This window comes from Osmia bicornis, chromosome 14, assembly GCF_907164935.1.
Source record: "Osmia bicornis bicornis chromosome 14, iOsmBic2.1, whole genome shotgun sequence".
NCBI classification, from domain to species: Eukaryota; Metazoa; Arthropoda; class Insecta; order Hymenoptera; family Megachilidae; genus Osmia; species Osmia bicornis.
The window spans coordinates 7,672,747-7,699,241 of record NC_060229.1 but is presented as its reverse complement, the minus strand read 5'-3'; the positions used below and the strand labels follow the sequence as shown (position 1 = coordinate 7,699,241).

General features: G+C 30.9%; 1 protein-coding gene across 3 annotated transcripts in view; it reads right to left on the bottom strand.

Annotated features, from left to right (window-relative positions):
- Positions 1-12,381: 12,381 nt before the first annotated feature.
- LOC114880353 (mucin-4) overlaps positions 12,382-26,495 on the bottom strand; it is a 173,964-nt gene continuing 159,850 nt past the window's right edge. For all 3 annotated transcript variants that reach the window (XM_046288696.1, XM_046288695.1, XM_046288697.1), the window contains exons 8-11: positions 25,421-25,663; positions 21,338-21,604; positions 19,027-19,341; positions 12,382-13,115 (exon numbers count right to left, since the gene is read on the bottom strand). In XM_046288696.1, coding sequence (XP_046144652.1) covers positions 13,062-13,115; positions 19,027-19,341; positions 21,338-21,604; positions 25,421-25,663 — 879 coding nt within the window. In that variant the 3' untranslated portion in view covers positions 12,382-13,061. The remainder of the gene's footprint in view (positions 13,116-19,026; positions 19,342-21,337; positions 21,605-25,420; positions 25,664-26,495) is intronic.

Genomic DNA, 26,495 nt, shown 5'->3' with positions numbered 1-26,495 from the left:
GTATCGCAGTGGAATGTGTTCAGCCCTATAGGTCTCGTCGTAGTCCGGGCATTTTTTCGGCTCTTCCTTTGTTATAAGGTGGATGTGAGTAAAACTTGAGTGACCGATTCTCAATCTGGTACTTAGTCGCGTAATTAGAAAAAAAAGAAAAGAATGTTACCTGCATCCCTTTAGTTCAGTGATGGCGAACCTTTTTGAGAAGTGGTTCAAATTTTGTTCATTATTTTTTTTAGTTACTTGGAAAAGGGTAGGAGAGGATGGTTAAAAACTACTTCTTTTTGGTTCTCACTTTTAAAATCCTCTAAAAAGTTTACGTTTCCTCTTTGGAAACACAACATTTTAGACCATGTACTTACGTCATACACAGGTGCAGTGATACGATAGAAAATCAGCTAGTCAATGTCCACTTGGAAATATTGTTTTATAAATTCGACATTAGATATAATATATACTTTATTTTTTTAATATTTTTGATTGTCTGTTCTCTCTTTTATGATATAAAAAATAAGTTTATAAAAATCAACGCGTGGGTCATTTAAAAAGCCTGCGTGGGTCATTGTCTGACCCGCGGGTCATAGGTTTGCCATTACTGCTTTAGTTCCTAGTGCCTCAATTAACAATATATAAATACTTATGTAATTCACTGTATAACTTATAACTTATCTAACGTATCTAACTTAATAACTTATCTAAAAAGCGTAATGTGTCATAAGTTTGTAGGAAGAAAACAGTAGGAAACTGTGCAATTGGCCAGAAATATCCACATTTGTGCTGACCATGTGTTCCTCTAACTTCCACCCTCAATAGCGATTGATGCCTCGTAAATTTATGGCAGAACCTCACTGGAATTCTCCGACCCCTACATATCCTCACCGGTCTCTTACAAGTTATTAGTTCCACATAATAAATCTGAAGGTTATATACGACAAAATGAGCAGGAACTGTTACACGAAAAACCTGCCCAACGGCTAATATTTTATACCACCTATGTCGCGAAGCTACATGCTTTTCCTTATACATAACGGAACATATACGAGGTAGATGTTATACGAGATGCTGTTCATATACTGATTGTGAGTATCATGTAGATTATGAATAGTTATCAGGTATACAAATTAATTCAGCCCCTTTAATATTATGCCTTACTAGTTACTATTTCAGAGATGTTACGAATAAGTTTCACACAAAAATTAAAATGAAAGATCATTTTAGCTGGAGTTGGTATATTTATGAAATTACGATTAAATGATATTTTTTGTATATTTTAGATTTTATATATTAATTTGAATAAATTCGTAAAACTAGTTCTTAATTATTCCTTTCTATAACCCTGTCTAACAATGTAAAATGATATTATGACATAAATCTCCAAAATATTAGATTACTTCAATTTCACAGGGTTGGTATATTTATGACATGCACTGTATCTTTTCTTTCTTTCGTTTCGCGCGAATAAATTCGTAAAACTAGTTCTTAATTATTCCTTTCTATAACCCTGTCTAACAATGTAAAATGGGGTATACTTTGGAAAGCGACAACCCTCCGATTTTTCTGAAATTTTTGCCAAAGCTTATCCTTGATTAGAGAAGAAAGTTCCTAAAAGGATTTTTGGCGTCAAAGCCTCATTTGCCTCCCCAGCTCCCTTCAAAGTTTTGACAGTACATACTTATTAAATATCTCCGAAAATATTGATTTTAGAGAAAAAAGTTTCAAACAAAAAATGAAGCTCATAAAAAGCTCTACAAAAATGGTTATACAAATTTTTTACGTAAACCTATTATTTTGGCTGTATATAAGCGCAGTATAATTTGCGATCTGTTCTGAACACATAATCCGCACTTTCCGGCAACGCTTTCATGAAATAATAATAAATTAATTATAAAAATATAATTACGCCTTATGGCGACCGGATTTAAATGTGTAGCCTGACCTAACTTAAATACATCATGTACATGTACATCTGAGGAAAAAATACTATTATTGTTCATAACAGCCAAAATAATAGATTTACGTAAGTCTATTTATTCAGTGCCACTGTTGATACTTCGTCTCCCGCAAAGCTATTTCGCTTTCTGGCTTGATAAAAAAATAGATGTTGCAACTTTCTCTGGGTAGTTTTTCAAGATAAAAATCTGCTCTATCGCGTGGTATAATTCGATTTTGCGCTGGACCTCTACTTTTTCAGATAAATTGAAAAATATCCTAAAAAATTGGTGCCAAATCGGGGTCCCTCCGCGTTCAATGATCGTTTAAACATACTTAAACATTTACAATGTAATAAAGATAGGTATCGTTGTATTCAGGAAAGTCTACAGAATCTTTTAGTATAAATAGAATTTCAATATCTTTTATAATTACGTCAGAAAATTGGTTTAAATCTGAAAAATATGTTTTTTTTTTTCAAAATCAAATTTCTCAAAAACTGTACGTATAGGAGCAAAACGGTTTGCAGATTCGTAATCAGCGTACAAAATACTATTAGAATCACCCAGTGGGAATCGAAAAACAAATTCACTGTTGGACAATATCAGCTGTTACATTAAATGACGTAGGCCAGTCTTTACTTCATCGATTTAAAAAATGCTGTGATGCAAATGGTCGTTATGTTGTACCATACTTGTAAATAAGCGCTAATGTCAATACGAACTTTAGAATTATTTAAATTGAAATATCTCCTAAACTACCAGCTTTTCGACATACATAGGTCAGTACTTTTTTATAAAGAATGTCCAGCTGCATCGTTTAATGCATTAAAAAGTACCCCATTCCATTTAAAAAAACTAAGTTGACCTTCAAATCTCCTAAGCGCCTCCATCTGAAGAAAAGTTATGTACACCACGTAATGATCTCATCGAAACCAAACAACTTTTGTCTGACACATTTGTTTCTATCTCCAAAAATGTAGAAGTTATTCAGGTGGCTTGCCTTAGGCGACTCACCCTGTATACATATATTCTTATACATATACATTTCTTCTTTTTTTTATTTACGTTACGTCGTCCTCTCGCACACGCGAAAGGCGCAACGACGACGTAGCGTAACAATATATTTTTGTTTTATACTGATAAAAATGATTTATATATGCTAACTATAAAACAAGGATGTTTTATATTCGATATAATCAACTGCTCGATAATTAATTTAAGTGCTTTTTCGAGTTTAATGCATCGTCTGGATTCTAGACCTACCACCTCCTCCTGTATAAAGCACTTAAATATATTACATGCTACACTAATTATGGTAACAACAGTTGCATCAATTATATGTAGGGGCGGGTTAAAATTTCTGGGGTCTGGGACTATCAAACCTTCGAGAGCCCCTTGATTGATAAAATTAGATCAAAAATTTAAATTTATTTTAATTAAAATTAAATAACATTTAATCATATAGAAAAATAATATTAAAAGGGAAGGAATAGTAATTGGATCCAGAATTTGCAAAATTATTGTGGTTTTTAAACTACCAAATTTTTAGATATAGCAGGTGAAACGGGCTATCTAGGAAGTGGGGCCCCAGGCTGTAGCCTCCTTTAGATCACACTTACGTGTAATTCGGCGCCGATTATGTGTATAAAACGGTGAACTATATCATCCATTATTATATTAATATAGTATTAATTATTAATAAATTTAAAAAAAATTTATTTAAACTTTTAAATACTTATCATACTGGTATTTTTAAACTATCGGTACATTCTTTTTCAAAAATTTTGACTATAATTTGAACAACCTTCAAAATGAAATTGTGAATTATTTATTGCATAGTTTTTTATATAGAGATAAAGTATACAGTTTTAAACAAATGAATTCAAACAGACCTGTTTTCTGAGTTTCATTTGCATAAGATTGGGTAACATGTCATGAAATACAGGTCATCAAATGGCCATCACCTAAGTTTTACTTCAAGGATTATTTAAAGTAGAATATAAGAAATTAAAGATTCAGGAGTTGTGAAAAATTGTTTCGAATCCTTTTTCGGCAGTGACAGAATCTATTTCACTTACATCAATTTATAATTACTGAAAATCGATGGTTAAAAGAATGTTAAGTCCGAATGATGTTCCGCAAAATATTAATATTATTTTACATGACCAAACATCATGTTTCTTTAATTTTATTAATAATTATGCATTGGTCACTATTTTTGTTATTTACATTTCTATTTATTATTGAAAAACAAATACGGTAATCCTACCTTTAAATCATTATAGTAATCTTTATTTTAAAGGATCATTGGATTATATTCAGTGACTTTCTGTTTTACTATTTTACATTAAAAGAAAGTGTGAAAATTAATTTATATAAATAGAGGAATAAAATAAGGAAATTATTTTGATTAAAAATCATTGATTATGAAATATATTGTAAAAAGGAGAAAGGATAGCGAAGATAAATCATTGGTATACTTAGTAAAGCAACTAATTAAAATCGTGTACCAATAGCTACTAATTGGTATATAATAATTTTATATTAATTTGACAAATGAAGTATGCAATTCTTAAAAAATATCAAAAAGCATTCTCCATTGAATTTTTGTCAATTAAAAGAAATTAATCAAACACACACTGATAAAGAAATACCATACACTAAAGGCATTCCTATTATCAGATGAACAAGAAGCAAGTAAGAATGAAAATTAATAAACTTTATTTAAGTTTTTTAAAAATGTTTAGTATAAAAATTTTAGTATTATTATATAATATATTACAACTTTGAATTGAAATAGTATAAAAAAGATTCGTGTTAACTTTCTATGGTTTAAACCTCATGAAAGTTTTTTATTAAATATTTTAAAAATCCATTTTTTGATTTTTTAGAAGGGAATGTCAAATTTTGTACAGAAAGTATATACCTTTTAATATTCATTAAATAATAATATTTTATTACAGTATTACGGAGGGTTATCTGTACAACAAAAGAAAATATTACACTTCATAATTTTCTAAAATCTTAAATAAACTAAAACGATAAAAATATATATGTATGTATAATCAGAATTAAAATCACAAAGAGTTACAAACATTTCTGAATTCTATAATTACACAATTTCTGTAATATTAGCTCGAAAGAAACAAGAAGCGAACATCTTTGACGAAACAATCTTATAAGATGTTACAAAACCTCTCTTTGCAATAATTAGTACATTTAAATAATATTATTTGACGCATTAACACTGGTTCGAATAAGTTGAATAATTAAAAACATTTAAATCGTCATGTTTAAGAGTAGGTGTCCACTTAAGAGTAAAATTCGCACGAAAAGGTTTCTTCTTGATTTCTTCAAACTATATCTATTGATATTTTCTTAGTTTTATTATTTCAGCCATTGGCATAAGTAGGTACGGGCTAAGGGGGCCTAAGCCCCTCAAAAGTGTGGACGACCAGAGGGCTGTCTATAGATTTAAAATTCTAAAATGCCATATTACTGATATTTCCAAATTTTAGAATACCAAAATACTAAATTTTGAAAATTTCAGGTTTCCAAAATGCCAGAATCCTGAAATTTCAAAATTTCAAATTCTAGAATTCCAGATTACCAACATTTCGAAATTCCAGAATTCCAAAATTTCTATAGTACTTGGTCCACTCGGACCTAAAAAAATCCTAATTACGTCAAAGGATACAAATTCTTAAGATCTGCCACTGTCTGAGAGCCACCCGCAACACAATATCCATTTGCAGAAAACGCTATCGACAATTTCTCATACAAGTTTTACTTTCAAATGGACACCTACCCTAACAATTTTCACATTCTGTAGGTATTTAAAATGATATCACATATATGTAAATTCCGTTATACGATAACTATACTAGCGATTATAATGATAACTAGGACGAAAATACTAATATATATCGATTATAAGAGATTTTGTTCCATTACATAATACTAGCATTATGTTATTTAACAACAACGCATATTTTCGACATTGATTATATCGATACTAGTTATACAATTCTTTTAATTAACCTAATCATTCATTAATTTCGAAAGACCCTTAATTGATGATAAATGAGATCATTACACTTATATACTTCTATTTTATCTTCGTAAAAGCTGAATTTTTATTTCTAAACCTTTTAACCCTTTCGCTATAGTATTTACAAAAAATCGTATAAATTTGATAAACAATTCGTTTATGTCTTGTTTTAATATTTTTACGAAAAATCTATACTTTTTAGGAATTGAATATTATTCCAATAAAAACTACAAGTAAAATGAAGTTATTCGCATATAAAGAATTATCTTTTATTCGAATAATTTTCGAATAGAAATTTATACAATGAATCACACATATATCACGAATAATAAATACAGTAGACGCTTATTACATTGCTGTTGTCGGGACTGTAAGAGAAGAAAATTTATCAAGGTTCAAAATTTTCATATGAGTAGAAGAGGTAGAAATGTATCATTTTCATAGACTACGATAATGGAAGGGTGGCACTAGTATGCTTTAAAATCGATGTGAGCCCATAAATGTGCCATTATAACGAGAATTTACTGTAATATCGTTCTGTTCACAATTTTTATTCAAAAACTATTCATACTTCGAGAAAAATTTCGTTTTATTTGCAATTTTTATCCAAAGACTATTCGTTATTTGCACGTAACGTATTATTCGTTATACTAAATATGTCTATCTCCAATAGGTACAAGGTACTGTCAGTAAAAACTACTATATGAAATAATCCGTTAATTATTAACATTATAAAAAAAGTTTGAAGTCTGTTGTATTAAAAAATCAAAATGTATCCATCTGATTAGGCTCCTTAAATGCAATAAATGTTAGTTCAAAAAATTTTTAATAAAGTGTATAAATAACAAGTTATAGCAGATGATAGTTTTTACTGACTCACCTTATATGTATACATAGTTTCGCTATTATACACGGCGAAAGGGTTAAAATAGTTTAATCATTTATCCTATGGCAAATATTTAGGCTGATATACGGAACGTTATACATTGACAAGAGAATTTCCGTGTTCCTACGCGTGTAAATTGTCATTGTAATTTATTTCTGCAATAGATGTGTATTTACAGAGGTATACAAATTATTAGACTAAAAAGCAGGAAAAAATATTTTTGTATCGTTTTCGGTACATGTTCAACTTTCTGCTCGGGCCAAGCTATATTTTTGTTATTAAAGAGTTGATGATTGAGCATGCGATATCGAGTGATCGGACCTGTAGCCGAAGAAAATTTAATATAAAGGCGAAAATATTAAATCTATGAAACAATGTGTTTGCTTCCTATATTACGAAATTAACAATATTATTGTTTTATATAAATAACTAGTTTTCAGATAGAAAATGTGTCTTCATGTATAATACAGTAAGGATACAGCAACCTTGTCATAAGTCAGTGGCGCACTCATAATTATCCGATAGGAGGGTCAACATCATTTTTTCCATACCTTATTAATATCATTATAATATTAAGTCTAATTTGTTTCATTTTAGCCTATTCCAAAAAAATTTTGGATTTCTGAATAAAGTGGCTAATTAACTCCCCCTTCCCCAATTATGCTATTGTTCTGAACAAATAATAGCTATGCTATGAATTCTATTGAAAATTTTGGAGAATACAGTGAAGGAAAGGATCAATCTTGATCAGAACCGGGTTAAGATTTCTGAGGTCCGAGGCTATCACATCTTAGAGAGCCCCCTTGGTTGATAAACTTGATCCAAAAATTAAAATTTATTCTAAAGATAATTAAATGAAATTTAATCGTAAAGAAAAAGGGCAACAGTAAAAAAAAATTTCGTTCAATATTTTACAACATTGTAAATGGAAAATTTATAACATAACCCCTGAGAAGTAGCGCCTAGGGCTGTAGCCCTTTTTAGACCACCCCTTAATTCAGCGCTGACCATAAGGACGAAACAAAAGCCGATAAAATAGGTTCTTGATAAAAATTAAGCATCAAAAAAGTGTTTTGCCATTAAAATTTTAGGAAATTTAAGACGTGGGGTTAATCACTGTAGTGTGTGAAAGACTCAATTATTTAGGTAATTATCTAGTTATTTTAATAAAGCTAAAAGACTTGGCCCATCTCAGATAAAAATCATATTATAATTATGCTAATGGTATCATTATAAAGGAATAAAAACAATTGTTAAATATTAATTAACAGCATGCCAAAGAGAATAAAAATATAACTAAAGAACAACGGTACACAAAATATTAATTATATTATACAATATAATTTATCATATTTCCTGTTAGTGAAACTCTTTTAAACACTGCAGATATTGTTTAGTCTAGCAATTTGAACTTCTGTATGTTGGTTATCCGCACAGTAGAACTCCATTTAATTGAACTCTATTTATTGGAATTAAATTTTATCTAATATTCGATTGATTAATTACTGAGCTCGTATTATTTAAACTATTGCCTAGTGACATTGCATGTACGAATATATGAACACTTGTATAAACTGTAAAATTGAATAGTCCTTAATGTTCGAATCTGTTTATTTAAACGTGAACTCCATTATTCGCAAGAACGATATTTAGAGTGAGATACTTAATTTGATCATCTTAAGGTTGTATCATATAAATCAAATTCAGAAATTGGAACATTAATGCAAAGTAAATAAAATACCCCAACAATATAAAATTGATAGAGGTGTGCGAGAATCCGAAACTTTATCGGATACTCGATACTCGGTTCGGTTCTGCATCGTTCGACTTGGATTGGATCGAGTTGAATCGAGTCAGGTTGAATGAAATCGTATCAGGTCGAATCGGGTTCTCGAAAGTATATGCAGATGTGCCAGAATTCAAAACTTGCGGGTACCCGATATTCGGATCGGGAATTATTTCGAACGACTCGGGATTCCCGAAATTTGGACAAGTGTTTCAGGACAAACTTTGTTGAACATCCAACCAGGACAATTCCGGACTTGATCCCAGTATCGAATATTCGAAATCTTCGAGTCTTTGCACATCTATATTTTCGATCCGATCCGGCTCAATATTTTTGGATGGCCACTAGGGATGTGCGGCCCGACCAATGTGTCGGGTTCCCGACTAGTCGGGTCAGTTCGGAAAACATCGGGCGGACTCGGGCGGGCGTCCGATACATGCGTACAGTCGGGTAGCCCGACTATTTCGGGTTCGGTCGGGTGCAGTCGGGCAGATTCGGACAGATTCGGACGAGCTCCCAAATTATCTTATTCCAAAAATTCCATATAAAACAGATTTTGCACATGCTTATTGCAAGTATAAACAAGTACATGAGAGTTGGATCGCGGCCCGCGGCCCGCGGAAGCTCGTCCGAGTCAGCCCAACTGTACCCGACCGAAACCGAAATAGTCGGGCTACCAGACTGTACGCATATATCGGACGCCCGCCTGAACCCGCCTGATTTTTTCCGAGCCCGCCCGAACCCGTAATATCGGGTACCCGCACATCTCTAGTGGTCGCACACCTCTAAAAATGAACAAACAATAAATAATTTTCCTGTAAAACATTAGACACAAGTTACTGATGTGGAATGTACTTGGTTTTTCCTTATTGAAACTTGCATGGGTAACGTATCAGATGCGTCACTAGAATGATCATTTAAAATATAGTTAATCTTGAAATTTTCGAAATGTTGCAATTTATAAAGAAATTATAACCGCTGTTATGGTCCCTTCAATATCATATAATTGTTAAAATAAAATTCGCTCGTGTCTATAAATAATATAGAGATAAAGGTGATCGAGTTAGGTGACTCACCCTATAAATTATATTTTAGTATATATTCATTGAAATTTGCGAACAATCGGAGATCGTTTGATAAAATTCTTGGAAAATTCAGTGTAACGTTTTTGTTAATTGCACGACTACGAGTTTCTTATTAAAGTATAATATTATAAAATGTTATTATTGTTTCGCTGATGTAATTGATAAATTAACCCTGTGTTCCACAATTTCTTTTCATTTGCTAAAATCTTCCTTTAGTTTATCTTTTTCCTTTGTTTCGTTGAAATGTTGATGTTTTACATATGTAAAGTGTAAAGTCTTCTGAATAATATATTAGTAACTTTACAAAATTTTATCTATGAATTTTTTACTTGTTCTCGCTAATTTTTAATACATTGTATTATTAGTATTTTTTTCATTATAGTCAAAAATTTGAAAAATATTTTAACAATATAACAATTTTATTGTAATGTAGCTTGAAAATTAAAAAAGTAATTTATAGATTTTGCTTTTGAAAATAAAAATTAAATTATTTGAAAACCAGGATGAAAAGATATTAAAACATAAATCATTAAAATTGTAGTGAATTACCATTATAATCGACTTTTTTATAAGAAAAAAAATGATAAAAAATACATATTTTACTTCTCCTCTGTGAAAATAATTTTTTTAAAATAATATAATATTGTAAAGACACTTACTTTTGACTACAGTTTATAGAATTCAATATTACATCCTACTCATAATTACTATTGTTAAAAGAGAAATAACAATATATTAAATAAATTAGCAACATATAGTGACCATTCAATTATTATTACATTTTTTTGTATTTCTTTTGATTTCTTCAACACTATTTTTCATTTTGTGTGCGACTATCATTTATTTATAATTAATCATATTTTTATAATAACTTCTTACAATAATTACCTTTCTTGATTGGTAACATGAGCAACGATTTATCGAAATTCATTCGTGTTTCATTTCTGTGGTTATTAATAAGATAAGCAGTGGTTTATGAAGTTAGTGAATTATGAAGGTTGATGCAACCTTCATAATTACATTACAAAAAATCTGTACAGAAAATGATATATTCTATGATCTGTTTAATTTTAACAAAAGAAATTGTTAAAGATCATTTACACTACCAATCAACAGTTTGAGACCACTTTTTTCTAATATTTTGATTCCTATTTTTATTAAAAATTAATTGCAAAGGATTAGCAATTATATATTACTTTAGATTGAAAATTCTATTTCTTTTTTCACAGTGAACACTAGCCATATTAAATACAATGCAAACATTATTTTCTTAACTTACAAATTTGTTCATTAATAATTGTTAACTATCGAGCTTTTCTTATAAATTAAATTAACTATTACATTTTTCTCTATAAATAAATGAGAAAATTCAAGTGTAACCTAAAAATATTTTTGGTGCGGGCAGAAACATTGAGGTAACTAGGTAAGTGTCAAGGTGGGCTTGCCTTCCTTAACAAAACAAATGCACTGCTTCCTTACCATTCTCAAAATTTTTAAATTCTAAACTTCAAAAATTACAAAATTTAAGAATTTTTTTAATTTAAAAATTCTTTTCTAAGCAACCTGTCCCACCCCAGAAAAAAGATCCTAGTTACACCACTGTAACACTGAATTAAGTGATCTCAAATGTTTAATCAGTAACGTCTCATTTGCCAATTTAAATAAAAATCCTTGTTTAAAATGAATGCTCGACAATTTACAGAAGCAGCATAACAATTTTTAACACAATTAACAAAAATGGAATAAATCAAGGCATTCTTTAACTGTGTTCAAAGTCATTAGGAAGTGGTGCTAAACGTGTCGTGTCCATTTTCCACAAGAATTTAGTATTATTTTCCATTCACAAAAAATCGAACAATTTGCAAACGAAATGAAATAACGAATTAAATAGATACAATTAATTAATCATGTTTCCAAACTGGTTTCTATGTACAATTATAGAGAGCGAACTGCTATGAATCAAAACATTTGTACAATGACAACAACAACAATAACAATAACAATAATAATACCTACAGGTCGTTCGGAACAGAAAAGAGAAAAAAGAAGAACACTGTAATCGCTTTGGATCCTGACGAACGTAACGTTGTTAATAAACGATTAAAGAATAATTAATACACGCGCTTATACGTACTTCTTTTTACAACATTAAATGATAAAAAATACATACATATAATTCTCGATTAAAGACTTTGCTTACGTCGTACAATGCCTTGATACTTTATTCAAGAAATAATTCCTTCACGACAGCCTTTCAGGAATTCACTCTATCAACTACGAACGCATGATATCAACATTAAATATCTAACTATGCTTAATTACTTAATTATTTATAAATATATGTGTATACACAATGTATATATACATATATTATATATATGTATATTATAATATGGACAAAGGAGACGAAATCTACGGTAAAAAGACTTTTACGAAATACGAACTTGAATATCGTCGACGGATGGTCCGGATATCACAAATTAATTTCTATCTCTCGATTCATAGTTTTGTTTTGAATGAAACAATCTTTCAGTTTGTCCTTTTCTTTTGGTCAGATTAATCGTTTAGCAATTTCACAAATTTAATTAAAGATATTAACACTTAAAAAAATTTCTTTTGTAATCTAAAATTATATTTAAATTCATTTAGCTCATAAGTTGTTATATAATTTTATGTATAATGAATTCATCTTGTAAATTTTAAACATAATAATTTAAATATGTTTGTGTTAAATTCTAAGTAAAATACCATATTTATGAAACGTTTAGAATTACAATAAACTCTTGCTATATAGCCCGTAGGGGCGGAAAATTTTTGGAATTGGCAATATAGACAGGTCCGTTCATGTGTGAATTATTTCTATCTGCTACAATAGTGGAAAAGCATCACTAGCTTGTGTGAATGAGAATTCGTCCAACCAGCAATATAAAGAGTGGCAATATAGCAAGAGTTTACTGTATATCGAAAACTGTAAGATTCAGATAAAAAATTAAAAAAAACTATATTAATTGATAGTAACACTGATAACGACAAAAAAAGGGACAAAACAGATGGTAACGTAGGTTTCGTATTTCTTAATGAAATGTTCAAATATCGAGAGGGCTAAGCAAAGAATCAAAGCGAAATTTGTTCGTCGCTATGGTCCGCGTATCACAAATCAACTTCCATCGCTCAATTATCATTATTTCTTTATCCAAATATTGTTGGCATCTTGTATCTCTCATAATCTCGCATTTCTTCGTCATCTTCGCTGGTATGAATACCCTTTATGGATACAGTAGGTTTCTGTTAGGACTTATCGCTAGATGTCCTTTTAATCTGCAGTCGTTCATGTTGATTCTAATATACCGCCGGCAAGTTTGGTCGCGTACAAATGTAATGCCTGAAAAATGAAAGTTTTTGTATTATTTTATAAAATTTTATTTAATCTGATTTATTATATTATACTGGCTAAATATCCAAAAACCTCCGTGCTCAAATTTTTCTGAATTGGCTCAAATTTTGGAAATAGATTCTTTCTTGATAAAAATGATGATTGCGAGAAGGATTTTTGACGACTCGAAAAAAAATTTTTATTAAAAAGAAACCTATTCCTAAAATTTCAACCAATTTGGAGCATGGAGGTTTTCGGAAGTACAGCCATATTTGGGAATATCAATAGTCTGATGCAGTTTTATGACATAAAAGTATAACACGGGAGCACTTGTGGCACATCAAATTGAAGAATAAAATTTACTAAAATTGACCATATAAACTGTTCATAAATTGTCTTTAATATAAGCTACATATTTATCAGAAAATCGTGTTACTGACAATCGGTTATCTAACAATTAACAATTCTATATTAAAAATAATAATGCGATTCTTCTTAATAAACCTTAAGCTTTAAATTAATATAATATAAATGCTGCTTTCTGTTAGTTTTACGTTACTAAAACATGTTATACTTTATAGATTTTAAAATTTATCATTGCTTGTTATAATTTATCACCAGTAATTGTATATTCAAAACATTAACGGATTGTTTATGTAGTCATTTTCTTCATACATTAAACTTCAAATTAATGTGTTATAAGTACTATTTTGCAATACATTGATGTCATAAAATTATATCAGGTTTCGTACGTTTCAAAATCAGTCATTGATTGTTGTGACTGTCAATCAGCTATTTTATATTTAAAGATACGGATAAAACGTTTGTACATATAGTCATATTCAGCGAACTTTAAGCTTGAAATTAATAGGAAGTAAGTAATGGTAATTTTGTATCATCAAATCGTATTATTATAATATGCAACAACCTAAGTATTTTATGATTCTTTCGAAACATTTATCACTTAAAATCTAGAATCAGTACAAATGTTCTTTTCTTTAAAGTCATTGTCTGACTGATTATGAGAAAAGAAATGATTCTGATTCTACTTGATAAAGACTTTACCCTGATGTTATCTTCAGAGTTTGCTATGAATTTTGCAAACAACCAAATGGTTTACTTTTTTACATGCAACAGATGATTCTAAAAGTGTCTATCACAGAAGTGTCTATAATTATTCGAAACAATGAAAGAATTTGTTGTAATGCTTTACTCTCTATATGTACATACATACATACACGTTTAAATATGCCTTGTTTTTCTGTTTGCGTTTTACTACATATACATATATCTGCGTTCTTCTCCTTGTATTAAGCATGGTGGTTTTATATACATTCGTGTTCGTTACGAATTAATTTCTTTTGTTAAAATTAAATACAAGATGTTCATTTACTATTATTATATGTATATATTATATTTAGATTTCTACAATTAAAGATAGTGTTAATAAATAATAAATATCAGTATGAGTAAGTTCAATTATATGTGTTATGCTTCTCCACGTGGCAAATAATAGGTTATGTGCCCAGTTCGATGAGTTTTAAAGACATTGGTATAAAATCAGAAAATTAATAAAGAACGATACAATGGAGAATAAAAATAATTTTAATGTCGAGCTTCTGAATCCAAGTAATTATCATGTGTGGAAATTTAGGATGACCACGTTGTTAAATGAGAAGGATGTGGTTGAATACATCAAGGTGGAATTTGATGAGACAACATATAATGATGTGCAAATGAAGGAAAAAGCTCGTAAAGAGGATAATTTGTGTAAGTCCCTTATAGTACAGTCAATTGATGATTCACAGATAGAATATGTGAGAGACAGGGCAACAGCATATAGAATGTGGAAGGCATTGGAAGACAGATATGAAAAAAAGCATATTCCAGGACAATTAATTTTGCGTAAAAGACTAATGACCATGCGATTGAATGAAAGAGACAACTTAGAGACATTCCTGGCAGAATTTGATGAAGTGATTCAACAGTTAAGGGCCATTGGGGCAGAAATAGGTGAGCAAGATATTGTCTGCAATCTATTGTTGGCGATGCCCAAAATTTTTGAAACTGTTATAACAGTATTAGAGAATATGCCATACAATGAGTTGACAGTAGAGATAGTAAAAGCTAGGCTAAGGGCAGAAGTTGAGAGAAGAAGAGCTACTGAACTTAAAAATGGCCATAAAAAAGATGATGTGAAACCAGCAGCATTTCTAAACAAACAAATCATATGTCACTCGTGTGGAGAAGCAGGACATTTAAAGCGGAATTGCCCAGAATGGAGTCAAAGTATGTCAAATAATCATACAGGCAAAAGAGACCAATACCAATATCGAGAAAATAGAGGAAGAGGAAATTATAGAAGAGGCAGAGGCCATAACTTTAGAGGACGTAATTTTAGGAGATATACGCACCAGAGTTATAAGCGAAGCAATTACATGGATAAAGGAGATGATGAAGATCAACATGGTGCTGTCTGTTTTATGTCAAACTTGAGGAATTGTTCAAGTTATGTGAAAGATAGTGGTAATCTGACCTTTTGTATAGACTCTGGTTGCACGAACCACCTTATGAATGATAAGACTTGTTTCTATGAACTTTTAATGTTGGAAAAACCTATTAGAATAGCAGTGGCAAAAACTAACCATTACATGGAAGCAATAGGTGTTGGCAATATCAGAGTGACGAGTAATGTGCATAACAGGGATGTTAAATGCAATATAAGAAACGTGTTATATGTTCCAAGTTTGAGAAGAAATTTGCTTTCAGTAAAAAGGTTGGAGATGGCAAATATCAAAGTTGTTTTTAGTAATGGTAAAGTGAGTCTGTATGATGAAGGCACACTAGTTGGAATTGGGCATAGAGATAATCTGTATGAAATATCTTTCAAAATTGAAACAAATGAGAGTCTCAGTGTGGAAACAGAGAACCACATTTGTAATACAAATCTCAGGTAACTAATAAACAAACAAATGGTAGATGGATTAGAAAACTTAAAGGTTAATAAAGTGGAATTATGTGACTCCTGCATTAAAGGGAAAATGACCAGATTTAAATTTGGAACGAGAACTAAGGCAAAAAGACTACTTGAAGTAGTTCACACCGACGTAGTTGGACCTATCACGCCGTTATCCCATTGTGGAGAGAAGTATTTTGTTACTTTTGTGGATGACTTCTCAAATTTCATTCAGGTATTTATGATTAAAAACAAGAGTGATGTTTTTGATTGGTTCAAGCAATTAGTGCTAATGGTGCAGACCAGATTTAATCTAAAGATAGCTACATTAAGGTGTGACAATGGAAGCAAGTATAGTTCCCAAGAATTTAAAGAATTTTGCAGAATGAATGGTACTTGTATAGATTATACCATTCCATATACGCCTGAACAAAATGGAAAGGCAGAGTGTTTTAATAGAAGCCTAATGGATAAAGCTAGAGCTATGATGTAAGAAGCTAATATGCCAAAGAATTTTTGGAATGAAGCCGTGAGAGTGGATGCATATTTACTTAATAGGAGTCCAAGTGCAGGAAATTTAGCTGATGAGATTCCAGCGAGGATCTGGTTTAATAAAAAACCAGATGTAAGAAATAGAGTTTTCAGATCAATGGCATATGCACACGTTCCCAGAGAATTGAGGAATAAGTTCGATTCAAAAACAGAGGAATGTATAATGATAGGTTATAGTCGCAAGAGACGTAGTGTTTAAAGAAGATGAATTTTATTGTAAAAAACAGACAGGTCATGTGAACTTGAGAACAGAAGAAGAGTTTAATACTAGAGTCGATAAACTGGATAATAGAGAGGAAGAAGATGATGAAAAGGAAGAGTATGAAATCGTAGAAGAATCATCAAAGGAAGGAGAAAAGGAAACAAAAAGAGTAACAAGGCCACCAAAAAGATATGATTACGAGATGTATTATATATGGCATTTGACGCAGTATTATTTGTACAACAAGTTCCAAGCCTGATCGAAGAATTAAGCCATAAGGATGATGAAATGTATTGGAGAGAGGCAATGAAGAGAGAGATTGAACCGATAGAAAAGAATAATACCTGGAAAGAGGTGAATATGCAGGAAGGCACAGAGATCCTGACTACACGATGGGTCTTCGCTTTAAAACCATTGGAGGAAAATCCGGAAGATAAGTATAAGGCACGATTAGTGGTAAGAGGATTTGCCCAAAAGAATTCTTTTGATTACAATGATATACACCTGTTGCGAGGATGAGTACAATTCGGACATTATTAGCCGCTGATAATCAGTTCAAATATCCATTGTAAGCAACTTGATGTTAAAACAGCGTATTTAAATGACGAACTAAGAGATGATGTATATGTATATACATATATCCGCCAGAAGGTGTTAAGTGTAAGAAAGGAAAGGTACTAAAATTAAATAAGGCATTGTATGGTCTCAGACAGGCATCCAAGTGTTGGAATGTTAAAATGAATACATTTCTATTGAATCAGGGTTTCCGTAGATAACAATTATTATCTGTACTTGAAAGAATTCAAAGATAGTATTTTACATTTATTGTTATATTTTGATGACATTATTTTAGCAGGGCCAAGCATAGAATGTGTTGAAGATTGTAAAAAAGAGTTATTGAAGGAATTTGATATGAAAGATAAAGGAAACTTAAAATATTTCTTGGGATTAGATATTGACTATGATAGAAAAAAGGGTGTCTTAAAGATTAAACAAGAAAGATATTTAGAAGAAATCTTAAAGTGTTACAATTTAGAGAATTATAATCCATACCTAACACCCATAGAAAGTAGCCTGAAATTATATTCAAATAAGGGAGAGCAGCAACATAAGCCGGTTAAAGAATGAATAGAGTGTCTGATGTATTTGATGTTGGGCACACGCCCAGATATAAGTTTTGCAACAAACTATTTTAGTCGTTTTCAGGACAGAAATTCAAATGAGTTGTGGATACATCTAAAACGACTATTGAGGTATTTAAAAGGTACAAAGGAAGTAGGATTATGGTATGTGAGAAGTGCAGACGCATTACCATTGGTATATTATGTTGACACTGATTGGGCACAGGATATGCGAGATCGGAAATCTATTTCGGGATATTTAATGCAGGTATATGGTAGTACAGTATTGTGGGTGACGAGGAAACAAAATTATGTGGCACTGTCTAGTACCGAAGCCGAGCTTGTAGCACTATGTGCAGCAGTGCAGGATGGACTACGGTATAAAAAATTGCTTCAAGTCTTAAAAATAGAGATAAAGAATTTCAAAATACTTGAGGATAATCAATCTTGCATAGCATTAATAAGGAACCTTGAGAACAATAAACGAGTAAAACGTATTGATTTGAAATATAAGTTTGTATGCGAGAGTTTAAAGAAAAGGGAACTCGTGATTGAGTACATCAATACGAGATTCCAGTTAGCAGATACGTTAACTAAAGGGTTAAACCGAGAAAAAATTTTATTCAAATTTCAAAAGTATGGGTTTAACAGAAAGAGAGAGTAGAAATTAAGGAAGCATTGTGATCATAATTATAAATTTTGTTTTGTATTAGTGTATAAGATTTTAGTTTAGATGTTAAAAGAAAGGTAAAGGGGCAAAGCATTAAGAGAGAGTGTTGTGGTAATGCTTTACTTCCTATATACGACAAGATGTTCATTTACTATTATTATATGTATATATTTAGATTTCTACAATTAAAGATAGTGTTAATAAATAATAAATATCAGTATGAGTAAGTTCAATTATATGTGTTACGCTTCCCCACGTGGCAAATAATAAAATTTATTAAAATATTTTATTGAATCACATCCAAAGTGAGGTGTCTCAATTCCATGAGTGCATATATATATGTACAATATATTTTTTTAAATTCATCATTAAGAAAAGAAAAGTATTAATCGTAAATAACAAATAAAATATCAACTCACCTTGTAAACGAAAGCGTATTGTTCTTTCGTCTGGACAGCTCCAGCGCGGTCTCGTCTGATAGTGTAAACGACCCTTGGCACATCCACAGTCCTCGTAATCTCATATTGTCTAATTCCTAGGTCAAGAGCTATTAACGTTCCGGTGCGTCCAGTACCGGGACTACAATGGACCACAATGGGTCCAGGGCCACCTCTTTGGAGTGCTCTTGCTTCGAGAAGCACAGCTATTAACCCGGCTCCATCTGATTGCGCCCCATTGACAGGCCACAAATACCAAATATGGTACACTTCTCGGAACGTGTTGTTCTCCAAATTCTGTCAATATAAAATGTTTATATTATTTGCAATTCTTTTAAGAAGATTTCCATCCTATTACATTATGTATATGTATGTACACTGACGATGAGTTTCATCGAACCTGTCGCGGCGTGTGACACTAACACATATTCACGCCGGGAGTCAATTGGCTGCAGTCCCTCCTTCGTGTGCCCCTCACCCATCGGCTCTTCGGCGTGAATATGTATGTGTTAGAGTCACACGCCGCGACAGGTTTGGTGAAACTCAGTGTACATACATACATACTAGAGATGGAGTGAACTGCTACTTATCAATTACGGTGATTTTTCACAGCGATTCGTGATGATTCATCGTGATCGCTTCTGATTGATGGACAGCATAATTTGTTCTTTACACGCGTTACAGTCTTAGACCATGTATATGGTCTAAGGTTACAGGAAAAAAAAGGAAATATACATTTAAAATTTATATTATAGGCAGCTATTTTATGTAAGCTGTATTGAATTCAATCGAAATCAAGAACTACGATCCCAATGAGCAATTACTCAAAATAAAAAAAAGTCACGATCGCGGTCGTAAATGAAGTTAATGCATGACTATGATCGTGATTTTGCGATCACTGTGATAAATCACTGTAACTGATTTTGTACGTCATCCCTAGTATATGCATTACATACGTTTGGTGCTAGTATACATATAGTAAACTCTCGCTATATTGTCAGTTATGGGATTATAAGAGCGGGAAATTCATGGAATTGGCAGTATAGAAAGTGTGTAAATTCATGTATATATATGTTTATTCCATCTGTATTGCATAATTTCCATTTTCATATGCGAAACATCACTATCGTGTGTGAACAGATGTACACACATACATGGGAATGGAAATTCGCCAAATTAAGTATTATAAGGAGTGGCAATATAGCGAGAGTTTACTGTATGTACCTATTTACATTGTGAAAATTACATTACACAACAATTATATCATAAAAGTTATAAAATAAAATTGTACATACAAGTTATATCATTTCAAGTATTTACATTACAAATTTTAGAAATCCGTCTGAATTTACATGAAGCTAATGGGACTTGAACACCGGCCAAAAAATTTACGAGTTTAATATCAATGTTACGAGATCAATGAATTATTCAGAAAAGTATTCACTTGTGTATTACAAATATATGTCAATTACTATGTTTTTATTAAACATTTCATAAACTATTAAAAGTGTACCTCCTACGCCCTGTTTTTTAATTCCTACAAACTGTTATGGAAATTGACTTCACATTCAGATTCTTACAATTAGTTACATTAATCATTTTAGAGTTTTTGAATAGTAAAAAATTTATAAAAAAAAAAAAAATAGTCGAAATATTAAACGAATATTTTTGGTTCAAATTTAATCATTTTTTTAAAAAGAATAAATAAATTGTTCAACAACAAATGGAACGTTGTGATACAAAACAATAGGTAATATGTCGTATAAGGGTCGAAGGTAAATAAACTATGTGTAATAGTAGCATGCTGATGTTTCGTTGAAGAAATTGATATCATTTCTCTATCAACCTAATTTTGTCATGGGACTTTTTAATATTTCTATAGACAAATTATATAAAAGGTATAATAATAAATTACCATCATAAAATAATTCATTGTAATATGTATACCCTTTAAATTAGTCATATATGTTATTTAACTTCTTACAGTACACTCTCATTATATTGGCATGTGAGCGATTTGACTTTCATATGAATTCTCAAACATACTACATATTTGCTACTTTTCTACAGTCATATTCTATGAAAATGTCTCTATGTCTTCTATGAAATGTCTTTTATAGAAATTTCTATCTCTCTCCTTCAAATGAATGCTTGGAAGCTTGACAAATTCCCGTTCCTACAGCTTCGTTGGCGGCGATATAACGAGAGTCCACTTTATTCGGATCATTTTTTGAGCAAAAGAGAATTATTTTCAATACTATTTGTCTAAATCTATACAAAATTGATTGCTTACTTTTAAATGAAGTGTAGAAATGGCATATTTCTCTTTGGTTTCCCTCTTCTTCAGAGTAACTTGGAAGTCGCCGTACAACCGGTGGCAGTCGGTTATTTCCGAGGGCGGAATGTATTCAGTACACTTTTCTACCCCGTTTTCAACGAGATCGGTTAACATTATAATCACTTTGGACTGTTGTTCCCAGATCATCCTCCAGAAGTCAGTGACGGTCGAGTCCATTGGTGCTTGACAAGCGATGTAATATCTCGTAGCATTCTTTGGTCCCTGAAACATAATAAACTATTATTATTAAAATTTAACACTTTGTACTCGAGAAGTGACGCTCACTGATCAGTTAATTTAATTTTTTAATGCTCAAATATTTTTAAGTTCCACCCGTTACTGCATAAATTAATTTTTATTAATATATTCAAATTGTATGGATGTTATTGTGTATTTTTGTATTTGTAATGGTTGTTGTTGATGATGAACTTTTTACGTCGCATCGACTGCGAGATCATTAGCGACGAAAGTGTTATATGTATATTAAATTTTATAATATCTAATAATTAAAAATCATATTATTTTTATTTTTTAATAACTTTTAATATTTATATTATCAAAATTAAGATTTTCAGAATTCCTGCTTCCTTTTTATTGTCATTTTCCCTATGTAAACCTAATTTGGTCGCGAATGTACTGTATTACAACAGATGCGATTAAACTTTTGAGCGGTAATATGTATATATCAAAGCAGATACGAATCTCATCAGGTTTATGTAAAATATATAATTAACAAATTTGACAGGATTGTTATTCCTTATTTATGCATAAGTAAAAGTTCACTGTATGATCTCTAGAATACTTTCAAGTAAACAATTCTATTAAGTTCTTTTGAATAAATTTTAATATATCTAAAACTTTCTCCTTTCCCACGATTTTCTCTAATAAATGATTTGATTTCGGGACATGAAAAATTTAATTTCATAACAATGTAATTTTGAGTTTTTGCAATCACCACATACGTGACAATAAATGTTGCGAGTTATTATCACGTGAATTAAAATCGCGACATGAAATCCACTATTATAATAATAATAACAACGCAATTTCTGATTCTCACAATGATAAAAGTTGTGATAATAAAAGTTTCGATTTGCTATTCCGTGAAAATATGCCTTTATAATGTTTCAACTTGATGCGAATTGCAGTGCAGCATGCATGTGCATATATATGCATAATGTAGAATGCAGCGAGGCTAACGTCCTCCTACTGGCAATTAGCAGCGACTGTTCCTTGCTAATCGATAATATCGATCGATATTGCTCTGCCACCATAATATAATTACCGCCCTCCTTAACTGATTCCAATTGAAATCGACTCTCCTTAAAATATGCAATACCTCCTTTCGAATTTAGTCACAAATATGTTACGTTAATTAATCTCAATTTGATTAATGAGGCATCAAATTTTACTGTACAATAATTTTTTGTAAGATGATGAGTAATGGTTTAAGAAATCCGTTTATTTTTAAGAACACTAAATTGTGAAAATGTTTAATTGCATAAATATCTGCAGTTTAATTATTATGTTCTACTTGCAGATTTTTACTTAGCTTTTCAAACAATGTTCTTTATTGAGTTCGAAATTATGTAATACATACAGTGCCAGATTAAAAGAGGTCTACCAATCAAATTCAAATTATTTCGTTTAAAGATGTAAAGTATTACATACCTTATTATTACCAATACTGTTCATTTTAGATATCAAAAATAAACAATTTCTAATTCTTTTCAAATTTTGATATTAAAAGAGTATATACTGTTATGTTTCAACATGTGATATGTATCTTTTTTCTTTTTGTAAAAAATCATGGTAATTCCAATTAACGAAGCAATCTTTATTGCTATTTTATTTTCGCACCATTTTTCAAATATACAAAAGCATGGGAAAATATTCAAATTTAAAATAATAATTAAGAAGGTGTAATACTAAAAGCCCTGCTTTAATTTGTGCATTTAATATTTAAAAACATCTTTAATATGCTATTTTTTAAATTATCATTAAACCTTGATATATTAGACATTAGATATATAAATATTCTAGAGGTTATTCTTCGTGTAAACCGTTCAATTTCTCATTACTGCTTTGGTACCATTTTATATCCTCATTATTACGATTGGCGCAGTCCTGATTGCATAGTATCACAGCAATAACGATATTGAAATTAATGCTTTAATGATTGAAGTAGCGATTAATCGTCATTTCTGCTATTGGTAAGCGTCATTAAAATTATTTAATAGCTTCATGTAAGCAAGTGTTAACGTTCCTCGTACTTCCGCATATTACCATGCTTCGAACTTATGCAACCACTCGGATTCTTCGTAACGTATTATGCAATATCCTTTTCTCACGAAGACAAAACGCTGTGTTAACTCTTGGTCACGTGTGCTTAGATTGCTTGAGATACGTGAAAGTGTTCTATTGAACGCATTTTTTCAGTGAAACAAATAATTCTTGTACATTTGTAATTGGAGAAGAAACTAAACCTAACGAAATCGAAATACGTTTTGTACTCAAATACAAAAGATATCTAAAGAATATAAAGGGTATTCATGTTATTATGTACCTACGTGTTATTTGATCACTTTCCCAAAAGGAAGTCACTCGATATTAATTTTATTATCTTATTCATATGCGTAGCATTTAGTTACATACAGTCGACAGGAAGTCGACTTTTGAAACAGAAAAGAAAAAGGAAGTGGCGCTCGCATCGCATAAAAGAGCGCCAAACGTCAAAACAAGGTGGAATTTGAACTTAATCTATGTATAATGTGACATTTAACATTACTATTTAACGTTCTTCTTTTAAATGGTACATTACTAATTACTTTTTAAATGGCAAATATGTAAAGAGAAATGAAAGAGGAAAAGGTTTTACTACTTTCTATAGTCAAAATAAGAACCTTTGTAGATCTCTTATATTTGTAATATTGTTTAAGAAACAATAACAACCTTAATTCTTTTAAAGGGGATAAAATGTTTGATATAAGAACTTGAAAATTTTCAAGAATTATTGATTTTAAAAGGTATTTGATGAATATTTATAAAATAACATATAAATAGTGAGATTAAAATAAAGAATGAAAAATATAAAGACAGGAAAGTGTGCTTCGTAAGAGATTTGTTTATCTTTAATACAATATAGATGTAATTATTGTTTCTTTTCTTTTCACTTACTATTTTCAAAAAGTGTTGGAAGAAGATGAAGAATATAAAATAAAGAGAAACTTCAAAAGAAATTTAATTATTGAATTATTTTAAATTATTGATTTCAAGAAATGTTTGAAGAGTATTTATAGAATTACTTATTCAACAATGAAATTAAAAAAAAAAGAAGAATATATTAGGCGTACAAATTAATCTTGTGCCACCTCTCTTTTTTTAATACAAGACTTATTTTTAAAAAGTCATAGTAATCTAATTTGTTGAAGTAATTTTTATTGTTATCATATTTTCACGCCACTTTTCAAATACACAGAAGCGCGGAAAAATATTTATCGCAAAAAGTACTTTTTGTTTTTAACACTAGAACTACCAAAGGGGTCAAAATGGTACGTTCTTGATTTCTTATTTTAAATTATAAAGAATTACTTATATGCTAATTTGTATTCAAGTCTTTACCTATTTGTTTTTCTATTTGATTTTCAATTTAAAGGTCAGTATACATTGGACGCCGGTAGTTCTAATGTTAACCCTTTGCACTCGAGGGCTCCGGAGCGGAGCCATTTAAAATTTGTCTTCAAACTCGAGGGCTCCGCTACGGAGACAATGCAAATAATTTTCAGTTTTTAACATAAGGACAAAAAGAAATCGTAAAAACTATTTATAGGATATTTCGCTTTTGGTGACAAATAACGGTCGCGGCTAGCGGATTATTAGGCTAAAATACTTTTCACTAAAACTAAAACTAAAACTTCTTTTCACTAAAATTGCTTCGAATTGCTGGTAATATGAATGAAAAAAAACTTCGAGTGCAAAGGGTTAATATGTAAAAAATTCATGTATAAAAATAAACAATGACTTTGAAATATTACTTACCCTAACGTAACTAGCGTTGATGTATTCCGAAAGGGGATCGTTGTTGATTTTTTGCAAAGGCACCCTAGTCTCCGGAAGTGGTATCACGTTCGCGTATCGGTTCTTCACTTCCGCGCCGGTTGGCATCTCGTCTATCTTCGCCGAAACTTGCGGAATGTTGGAGAATTCTTCGCTGATTGCATTAACGTCGTTACAGAAAGATGAAAGCCCGGCGAAATTCAAGGGATGGGACGGTATCGCGCTCTGTAACGAAGACATATCTTTCATGAAAACTCCTTTCCCCAACTTTTTACTGCAAGATTAACGAAGTTAATGCGGAACTTTTGTCCAGCTACCTGACTACAGTTGGCTCGAAGTTCTTAGTTCAATTTCTAAATGCGGATTAGATGGATGAGTTTAAGAATGAGTTAAAATCATAAACGTTCTTGAGATACAAAGTGCTATTACTAGAAGGTAATTATTTAAAGTATTCTACAGTGATGGACAAAATTATACGTCTGTAGGATTAGACTATTTACAGAAAGAAAATACATTAATTTACATATATTATAAGCCTTTTATTTAAGTGATTTTGTTAATGTAAATCATGAAACGAATGAAAATAAAAATATGCTACGCTGTGAATCATTAGATGAAAATGAGAAAATAGAAATTGTGTAATTCAAAGCTGATTTTAGGTGTAGGGGAGGCCGGAGAAAGTTGATACAGGGGCAGGTTGATACAGTGAAATATTCTGGACATTATATGTACAGTAAAGATTCGATAATTGCGAAACGCTCGGGACCGTACTTTCGCTCGTATTGTGCAGTTCCTACATTGTTAGAAGTTTGTCGACCGCTTCGAACGTAGAAAAGGACAGCAAGTGAAAAAGGGACTACCGAGCAAACTTTGTCATAAAACCGGTAAAATGTCTGTTGAAAATTATAAAGCGATTATAAATACAATGCTATTTACACGTGTTTTTACCCATCACATCCTCTTAAATATTTAATGGTTTATCTTGGGAAGTTGACGACCCACGAAAAAATCTTTCGGACAAAAGTTACCTATATTCTCCTACAGAATATGATAGTAT